Below are 10,509 nucleotides of genomic sequence, written 5' to 3' on the forward strand. Positions count from 1 at the left end.
CCTTGTACATAGAATCAGAGCAAAGTGCATGTTCTTATTTGATTTCCTTATTTTAATGCCAAGATACATTAGTGTGATAAAAGTGCTTTAGTTGTTCAGACACTTTCGATAATTTCTTACGATTCCTATATCCAAAATCACGGCGAGGGATGGAAGGTCTAGAGTGGTTTTCTATGGCTGCTAATTCATCCATCACTAATCTCATTAGGCTGTTAATTCTCAGAGGACATGATCAGTAGTAGACACAATTTCCGAATGTTGAACAAATGTTATTCAGTGAAACTTACAATGGAGTTATTCTTAGTCTAAAAATGCCTCATTTTTTTTTTTTTTTTTCATCACTGAAGTTAAGTTGTATAACCTTTTTTGACCCCGGTCCAAGGCTGGCATCTTCAACACATATTTTCATGTGGCTGTATATTTGAATGGGAATTTCGGGTAAGTTGTAATACTTCCTTGGTCCCTAAAAGACAAAGCAAACTTGAGAATAGAATCCGAATGACCAGCACCAAAGGCATGAGAAGGGGTAATCTTACCAACAACAGAAAAATGGTATAAAAACTTACATGTTCTAGGAATTTTCCTCTATTTCTATTTAAAAATTTGCCATCCATTTTGTTCTACTTCGAATCTCCAGTCCATCTTAAAAAAGTGTATCACATTAATGTTAGCTGCTTTCCTTCCATCGAGACTGTCGAATTCCCAGGTAGAGAGTTTCCTTCTATACCATAACATGAGTTAGATGTTGTTACTGGAAGTAATCTAGAATTTTCACGTGCTGAAGTTCATGTCTTTATTGGAACATATAAAAATAAATAAATAAATGCTTGTTTTCTTTGGAGAGAGATCATCTCAATGTCTATAGCTACCAAGTCTATTGAGGATTCTTTGCAGGCTTAGGGGGTCTCCTTTCTTCCCTTATTATCTCTATTCTTGAGGGTCAGACCCCCTGCCTTGCACAACCCAGAGGGGAACCTGAGATCTTTTTTAAAAACTGCCCAATTTCTCGCCTTTGGAGAAGTGAAGAGTGCCCCGCCCCCATCTACGAAAAGACGGAGTTGATAAAGAATTTCAGTGTCTTCAAATCTAAGATTTAAGTCTCTAACCCCCCACGGTCCAGGACACCCCCCAAGGCCTTTGGACCCCCTTTCATCCAACCCTAACTGCTTTGGACTGGCCCGGGAATCCTTGAACCAGTCCACGGTTCCTGTGGGTCTGTGCGCAGAATTCACAGAGGACCTGTGTTACTTCCCTCGCGAAGAAAGAGAATTATCGTGAAAATTTAGGTGGAAACCATTTCGTTTTTGTCTCCCAAAGAAGGCAACCATGTGCCCAACCACCCCTGAGAAAAAGAACTTTCAGGGGCAACGGAGCGAACAGGTAATTTAAGAGAAAAACAGAAAGTGGTCTCCCACCGCCCTGGACTTCCCTCGGAGTTGGGGGAGTTGGGGGCTCCTGGACGCGTCGCCTTTGGGGTTGCGGAAAAAATAAATGGAGAGCCCGGAGCCTGAGGCTTCTCGGATCCTTTTCCGACCAAAGCCGGGAGATTTGGTGCGGGGTATTTTAACATTTTCCCCCTTTTGTGAAGTGGAACAAACACAACTTGGGCGCACGGCGGCGGCTCGGAGCCTGCCAGCCAGGCGGGCGAGCGGAGCACCAATCAGCGCGCGCCTGCGCTCTATATATACGGCGGCCCGGCCCCGGCGCACCCACGGCGCTCTGCCACTTGTCCCCGGTCCTACAGCTTCAGCATGTCGGAGACCGCTCCCGCCGCTCCTGCCGCCGCGCCCCCCGCGGAGAAGGCCCCCGTGAAGAAGAAGGCGGCCAAGAAACCCGCAGGGGTGCGCCGCAAAGCTTCTGGGCCGCCGGTGTCCGAGCTCATCACCAAGGCCGTGGCCGCCTCCAAGGAGCGCAGCGGCGTGTCCCTGGCCGCGCTCAAGAAGGCGCTGGCGGCCGCCGGCTACGACGTGGAGAAAAACAACAGCCGCATCAAGCTGGGCCTCAAGAGCCTGGTGAGCAAGGGCACCCTGGTGCAGACCAAGGGCACCGGCGCCTCGGGCTCGTTCAAGCTCAACAAGAAGGCGGCGTCCGGGGAGGCCAAGCCCAAAGCCAAGAAGGCGGGCGCGGCCAAGCCCAAGAAGGCTTCCGGGGCGCCCAAGAAAGCCAAGAAGGCCACCGGGGCCGGCACTCCCAAGAAGAGCGCCAAGAAGACCCCAAAGAAGGTGAAGAAGCCGGCGGGGGCTGCCGTCGCCAAGAAAGTGGCCAAGAGTCCGAAGAAAGCGAAGGCTGCCAAGCCGAAGAAGGCCTCCAAGAGCGCAGCTAAGGCCGTGAAGCCCAAGACCGCCAAACCCAAGGTTGCCAAGCCCAAGAAGGCTGCACCCAAAAAGAAGTAGGCTGTTGAAGAACGTCTGCTTCTGCAACCCAAAAAGGCTCTTTTCAGAGCCACCACTGATCTCAAAGAAAGAGCTGAACCTTCTAACCCTGTCCCTTTCCCCCTTTAACCTTTCGTTCTAGGTGTGGTTGGCAGCTACAGTTGACGCCAGCCGAAAAGGGGCGGCGGGGGTCTCTGCGCGGCCCTAGGGCTCGTCCCCTGCCCAGCGGTATCCCGGGTGGCCTCCCCCGCTACCTTGCGGAAGCGCTGTCCCGGAGGCGCGCACTCGCGCGCCAGCCCCGCCCCGCGCCAGGCCATCGAAAACAACCACAAATCAAGTCAGCCAGTTCCTCGGTCTCCAGGAATCCCCCGATTGGGTTGGAAAGCCGTTCAAAAGTCCCGCCCTGCTCGCGGGTTGGCCCGCTCCTCCGGCCCACGCTTTTCATCGCGTGTTTTATTGGGTGGAGGCCGGCCTCTTGTGTATTCTGTGTACGTTTCGTTTCCAGTGGGTTGATTGTGCCTTTTTCGCCCGGTAAGTGTGTCCCTGATACCTCGGACACTTCCCATGGTTTGGAAAGTCCAGCTCGTGTCCGGGGACGGCCGCAGCACCCCGCCGGGGAGGAGACGGTGCGGGCGTCCGTGCCGCGCGCTCCCGTGGGCCAGCCCGCGCGCTGCGGCCGCTGAGGACCGCGTCTGGACCACCGCGCGGCGGCGGCGGCGGCGGCGGCCACCCCGCCACCGGGCGCCGCTGGACCGGCGCCCTTCTGTCCCTCGCGTCATGTAACTTTGCGCAAAAGTGTGATGGGATTGGAGTGCATCACAACAACCCTTCGTCGGCCATCTTGTCCCGGCAGCGGGTCACCGAGCGTCGTTTTAGGTAGACGTCAACATCTAAACGCCGGAGATGCTTTCAACGCATTTTTGCGCGGCCGAAGTCCCAACGGTTTCTACGCGAGTAACGTACGGGTAAACCTGGGAACGTATATGCATGTGTGGGGGTGAAGTGATGTCTCTAACGAAGGCCTTTAGTTTATCTTCACGGCGGTATCTGCGGCTTCTTTCATACTGATGGCGTTTCTTCTGGGCAGAGGAAAGTCCAGCGTCGTGTTTTATATTCTGGTCAACACCGTTGGTTCCAGGAACCGGGGCTTCTGGAGACCCGAAGCTCAGTTCTTCGCCCATTGCCACAGCGACTGATGGAGTCGTTAAGTAACTTAGATTAATTAATCTAATTAATTAATTAATCACTACCCCCATTACCGGTAGTGACCACGGAGTTCATTCCTGCCCGCACCGTCCCTCCCAACGGAATGGGATACTATAATGTTCGTTTTCATGTGTAGAAAGACCTCCCTTCTTTGAGAGCACAGCGCACCCGCGCGCGCGCATTCACGCCAAGAAAAGTTTTCCCAAGGTTTGTTTCGATAATTTTTGTGTTGTCAATTTCACTTTAGAAGCAATTGAAACCCCTGTATTTTGTTACAAGGTTTAATAAATGCGTACGACTCTTCCATTTCTGCCTCCTTTCCCCTCCCCACCTCACTCACTCCCGTTGGAGATGCCAACCGTTATCATAGGCTAAATTCCATGGATACGTGGAGTAATCCTAGGTTTTCTACTTTGTCCCTTTGATCTTTCTGGCCATTTCTCCAGTGAGATCATACTGTTAAGTATTGTTCACAGCACTGTCTTCAATGCTGAGAATACATAACCCATGGTAGGTACTGAAATAAAAATGGAATGTTTGAGAAACTGACATGTTATAACATGAATGTTTGAGAAACTGAGATGTTATAACATGACCGAGGGAAGATAGAGCTCATTCCCTCTCGTTGCTTTTTTTTTTTTTTTCCAGAATTTCCTGGTTATTCTAGTTTTTGTTTGTTTATTTTGTTTTTCGAAATGCACTTTAAGATGCTTCCTCCCTCCCACCTCACCTCTTCACCCCTCCATTACACATAAACACACACACACACACACACACACACACACACACACACACTACCTCAATATCCTCGTACTTTTATTGGGATGGTGTTAAATTTACAAATTAATTTGGGGAGAGGATGAGTTTTCCTGTTCAAGAACATTTTATGTTTTCACATCCCTCCCCCCACCCCCCATTAATATTTTACGTGAGGGTTTGAAATTTTCTGCAGACAGATCTTCATATTATATATTACCCTTTATTCCCAGATATCTTGTCACCTTTGTTGCTGTTGAAAATGACAACCTATGAGATTTTTGATTCCTTTGGGGCCTGGCACACTGAAGATATCCAGTAATGGAAGGGATCTATGCCTAGTGAATGAACAACCTCTAGAACAGTCCTGTCTGTAGCCAAATTAAGCAAGGGAGAAAGAAACAGGTGAATCAGTTTTAATTACATAATGTAGGGGCACCTGAATGGCTCAGTCCATTAACCATCTGACTTCCGCTGGGGTCATCATCTCATGGTCTGTGAGTTTGAGCCCCACATCAGGCTCTTCAGATCCTCTGTCTCCCTCTCTCTCTGCTGCTCTCTCTCTCTCTCTCTCTCTCTCTCACACACACACACACACACACACACACACTCAAAAAGAAATATAAAAAAACCCCACATAATTTATTTAACCTAACATGTCCAAAATATTCTTGCTCAGCACAAAATCAATGTAAAAATATTTATGAGAGATTTTACATTCTTTTTTGTTCCTCGCATTGTGTCTTTGGAATCTCCATGTATTTTACACAAACAGCACATCTCAGTTCCTAGGTGTCTATTTCAAGAACTCACTCAACTGTACGTGGCTCATGGCAGCCTTACGGACAATAAACTCTAGAATGCCCTCTGGTCCCAAATATCCTTCTCTTCTCTAGCCTCATCCTTGGCTTAAAGCTTTCACATCAGTGGGTCTTCATATACGCTGTCCTCTGTGGACCTAAACTTTTGACCCTAAAGGGGGTTGACCGGTCCAAAAGTCATTGGGCCAATATGAACCAATCAAAAATTCTCTGTTCAAAAACTGGAACTGAGTTGCAGAAATTGAGGTGACCTGATGTCAGGGGCTGGGAGGTGTTGTCTGTAGGAGACACCGGAAGGTCTGATGAATGAAAAATGCCGAATGGAGCCAAGGGCAGAGCACAGAGGAGAGATGCATAGAGCTTCGTTCTCTGGGTTCCTAACGTGGGGATTCTGGGTCCTCTGAGCCATCTGTACTCCTGTCACTGGGGCAGGAGCCTCCCTTGGCTCAGGTTGGGTCAAGTTGCAGCAACCAGGAGACCCAATTAAGACACTTAAATTTAATCACAGTACTTGTGCTAAGTACCATAAGTACTTGCGCTAAGTACTCATTCTTTCAAGTCCACACACTTTTTAGGTTCATATACTTACAATGGATCCTAACATTGAAGTCTCCTGCAAACATATTTGCATAGGTAAAGGGCACCCTTTTACTATTCAAATGAAATGCATTCCTCAAAAACAAATATTTGCCCTTCTCTAGTAAGGGTGAGGGGAGAGTTCACTCACAGAGAGCTAAAAGTTATCATAAAAACCTCTAATTTTGCCTAGACTTTCGGTAAGACCTTCAACAGTATGTTTCCTTAATTTTGGCCCATTCCCTCACGGGTGTCCACAAAGTTGACTGGCTTAGGTCTAATACTGTAAGCCATTCATTAGACTCTACATTGGCTGCTTTAAGAAAAAGGTCCTTGTGGGGCGCCTGGGTGGCTTGGTCGGTTAAGCGTCCGACTTCGTCCGACTTCGGCTCAGGTCATGATCCCACCGTCCGTGAGTTCAAGCCCCGCGTCGGGCTCTGTGCTGACAGCTCAGAGCCTGGAGCCTGCTTCAGATTCTGTGTCTCCCTCTCTCTCTGCCCCTCCCCTGTTCATGCTCTGTCTCTCTCTGTCTCAAAAATAAATAAACGTTAAAAAAAAAATTAAAAAAAAAAAAGAAAAAGGTCCTTGTCTTGATTTTTAGTTTGTGAAGTCTATATTTTATTTTGACATTATTAATGTTATCATTTTCAATAATCTACTTATTATTATTAAATAATATTGACAACGGCAATAATATATTCAAATAATTGCCCAAACATGGCTGACTACCTAAACTTGGCAATGATTACCGCATCAACTAAATTGCTGATTGATAATTCAACATGAAAATTCATGATTTCATGTCCACATACGATAAAAGTGTAACTCAGAAATTACAGGTTAGGGGCGCCTGGGTGGCCTGGTCGGTTAAGCGTCCGACTTCCGCTCAGGGCATGATCTCACGGTCCGTGAGTTCGAGCCCCGCGTCGGGCTCTGTGCTGACAGCTCAGAGCCTGAAGCCTGTTTCAGATTCTGTGTCTCCCTCTCTCTCTGCCCCTCCCCTGTTCATGCTCTGTCTCTCTCTGTCTCAAAAATAAATAAACGTTAAAAAAAATTTAAAAAAGAAAAAAAAAGAAATTACAGGTTATTTTAATGCATTATACCCACCTTTTAAACATTTTCTGCGCATACACAAGTGGTCTCGTGGCTGAAAAATTAAATATCCTATTACTTCTCGTAGGCAAATTTCTAGGTGATTCTACGCCTAAGGGAAATGTAGAGAGTAACTTTGGGTTGAAATTCAGGCCAGAGATGAACAGTTGGTCCAGTAAAAGGCAAGGTGACATCATTAGAGGGTTTCAGAGTAGAGCTGGGATTTAGGGTACAGTGGGAACAACACTGCTGTCGAAAGCTAGCAATTCCTGAGTTCTAATTTACAACGTGCCAAGCATTGTCGGGGAGAAGTCTCCATCGCTTTTCTTTTTTTAATGTTTACTTAGTATTTTTGAGACAGAGAGAAGCAGAGTGCAAGCGGGGGAGGGGCAGAGAGAGAGGGAGACACAGAATCCGAAGCAGGCTCCAGGCTCCGAGCCGTCAGCACAAGAGCCCGATGCGGGGCTCAAACCCACCAACCTTGAGATCGTGACCTGAGCCGAAGTCAGACGTTTAACTGACTGAGCCACCCAGGCGCCCCTCCATTTCTTTTCAAACACCTTCTTATCACAGCACTCTGAGGGAGGTGTCATGATTACTGAGGACTGGTGATATAAAGAACATAGCTAGTTAGTTTCTGCTCAGTGAGCCGGTGTCATCACCCTCTGCAGAGTAGTGCTTTTCCTCAGAAATACAATAGGAGTCACATAGGTTATTTGAAATTTTCTAGTAGCCACATTTCAAAAAGTGTAAAGGAAGAAGAAAAATCTATTTTGATAGAACTTTAACTCACTATTATAGAAATATTATTTCAACAAGTCATCTAATATAAAAAATACTGAGATTTTTTTTTTTTAATTCTATTTTTCAGACAACTCTTTGAAACCTGGTACGTATTTTACACGTAAAGCTCATCTCGGTTTGGACCAGCCACATTTCAAGTGCTTCATAGCCATATATGGCTAGTGGCCTACTATCTTGGATGATATAGTTCCACAGTAACTAAATACTGTGATGAAAACACAAGCAAATACCTGCTCTGTAGTAGAATCCAGATGTTTCCAAGGAGATGATTATTCTGAGCTGGTCTTGAAGCCCAGAAAGCATCTCTGAAAGGTGATGTTTCTTCTATGCATCGTATGCATTTCCCCTTGTACTAGGCCACTGACCAGAGGACTCTCATAACAGAACATAGCCCAGGCCAGGCCACTGCATTTCCCACCCATCCACTAATCTGTGAGTCCGAGTGAGCCTTGAGGAGGAACTGGGTCTAACAATCCATTTCCAGGAAGTCTTATTGGTCCGAAGATATTTAGTGTGTGGGTTTGGTGTGAGGTTGCTTGTCAATGATATCTATTATGAATCTGGCCAATTAAAGTAAACTCTCTTGGGCTAACATTCTTCCTCTATAAAATGGAGACAGTGAGAGAACCTGATTTTCAGGGTTGTATTAAGAATGTTCTATAATAATGCAGGCCAATCGGTTCATGTGATATTTGACCCATGGAGAACTAGGAGACAGACTCCAACGAAAATGTGGGGACCTCTTCCATGGAACCTTCTCTAAAGGAAGATGATATTCAGCCCAGGCTAGATCAATACCATCCTGCAATATTGTCCCAGGGAACTCACCGCGATACCGAAAATGTTCAAACTGCTCAGAATTGACTTTATCTCCTCCCCACAACTTTTGTTCTTCTGGTAACTCTGAGAATGGTACCACGGTTCAAAGCATCATGCAAAGCAAAGCTCTTTCCCAGAGACCTAGAGTCATCCCAAACCAGTGATTCTCAACTCCTAGGGTGCTAGGCTGAGATGTTAGAACAGAGTGGTAGGAGGGCATGGGAAAGCCGTATATAAGTTAGAAAAACGTAGCCAGTGATCAGAAGCAGGTTTACCCAGAAGCTAATGAAACTCAAATATTAGGCGCAAAGGCCTGAGAGGGGCCCTTGGGACTGTGTTCACTGGGTCTCATTTTTTTGCAAAATTTCAATGTTAAAATATTTTCTTCACAGCCGCTTAGATTTGTGGTCTATTGGAAGTTAATCTTCCCTTTCATTACAGTTCACCTTTTGTCTGATTATCGTGAGATACCGAAGAACAAATCTGGATTTGGGTAAGAGAAAATGGAGTTGAATGTATTTGGGTAAGGGTTAATGAGATGAGAAGTGCGATTTGCAGATGTGCTCATATATAGTTCAGTTCTAGCCAATCTGAAGTGAGAATGGTGTCAAGGAGTTTTCTCCTGTTCATGGACAAACTCAGCTGGATTACAGACAAGAAGATGTCAGACTCCTGTCATTATATGACATCTACATTTTCGTAGCAACTGCGCTGGCAGTGAACGTATAGTACAGACGAGTTAAGATTTGAAATGTACAGAACGGGAAGCTAGTCCATGAAGAAATCCTCTAAATTTTACAACTCACGTATGCAAGAAGCTTGACAGGATTTTCTAAATTTGAGAACAGTCTTACACATGACATTACCAATAACGTGCTTTGAAGCTGAAAGTACTAAGCGATCAGGAGAACAAAACAGTTTGTGATCAATCGTGCTGGAGGAAATACTGAATTCTCTTCCTATTGTCTATATAGAAAATAGTACAAAATAACTTTCGAGTGAAGATGAAGTCGGAGTATGCGGTCAAAAACAGGAAAATAAGCATGATAAGGTTGTATTCAAGAGTTAATAAAATGTATTCAAGAGTTAATTCAAGAGTTAATAATAATGTTAACAAAATGAACTTTGTGATGGCTATGGTTTTATTTTTGCAAAATTGGAATTTGGCTCATCTTTCTATTATAAATTAATATTCACTGGCTAGTTTTGTATTTGAAATTTTGAATTGTAATTGTTAAGAGTTGCCAAGTTGTGTCAATTTTAGGCCTCAGAAAAAGCTTAACTAGCATCAGTTCATTATACTTTTAAACTTAGGAAATTAACAAGGACATTAACACTTAAGTGCATGGATACTGATCATGCTATTAGGTTAGCTTCTATTATGCTAAGTGGACCAGGGCAGGAATTACAGGAGATGGTCAGGAGCTCCTACAAACTCACATAACTAAATGTTCTCTTTTATTAAAGCCCAACCAGGTAACAATGAATCCGTGGAAGCGCTCTTCAGAGAATTGCGCCCTGGAGGGGGCGCCTGGGTGGTTGTCGGTTAAGCTCCGACTTCCGCCCAGGTCAGGATCTCCGGGTTCTCCATTTCGGGCCCCGGCAGGCCCTGTGCTGACAGCTCGGAGCCAGGAGGAGCCGGTTTCATTCTGGGGTGTCCCTCTGCCTCCCCACCACTCGCCCGGTCTCAAAAATAAACATTAAACAACTCCCTGGAGAACTCAAAGCCAATTAAAAGCTTACTTTGTCCTCAATTTGTGTGCACGTCAAACTGATCTAAGTTGTGAATAACTAGATCTATACTCAACAAGCCGCCACGCGAATGACAAATCACTGAATTGAACGGACTGGGACAAAGGGATATGCAACGCTCAGATACCGAACATGAAAGACATCCGTAAAGGACTATTTCCATGCCGGCTCAATTACACCAAGCAATTAAAAGTTACAGGTACTTTTAAGAGAAAGTGTGGGTGGCTCTGAAAAGAGCCTTTTTCAACCTGAAGCCAGCATTACGCCCGCTCCCCGCGGATGCGGCGCGCCAGCTGGATGTCCTTGGGCAT

General features: G+C 45.9%; 2 protein-coding genes across 3 annotated transcripts in view; one reads left to right on the forward strand and one right to left on the reverse strand.

Annotated features, from left to right (window-relative positions):
- LOC121020328 (histone H2B type 1-A) overlaps positions 1-10,509 on the reverse strand; it is a 448,453-nt gene that overhangs the window by 191,325 nt on the left and 246,619 nt on the right. The gene's annotated exons all lie outside the window — the stretch shown is intronic.
- LOC121020324 (histone H1.2) lies at positions 1,700-3,884 on the forward strand. Its single transcript, XM_040460323.1, has one exon. The coding sequence runs from the start codon at positions 1,752-1,754 to the stop codon at positions 2,391-2,393; it is 642 nt and encodes a 213-aa protein (XP_040316257.1). The 5' UTR covers positions 1,700-1,751; the 3' UTR covers positions 2,394-3,884.

This window comes from Herpailurus yagouaroundi, unplaced genomic scaffold, assembly GCF_014898765.1.
Source record: "Herpailurus yagouaroundi ecotype Mexico unplaced genomic scaffold, PumYag 250, whole genome shotgun sequence".
NCBI classification, from domain to species: domain Eukaryota; kingdom Metazoa; phylum Chordata; class Mammalia; order Carnivora; family Felidae; genus Herpailurus; species Herpailurus yagouaroundi.

Bases quoted from the DNA above. Each gene is read 5' to 3' on its own strand.
- LOC121020324 (XM_040460323.1), top strand. From the start codon at position 1,752: ATGTCGGAGACCGCTCCCGCCGCTCCTGCCGCCGCGCCCCCCGCGGAG.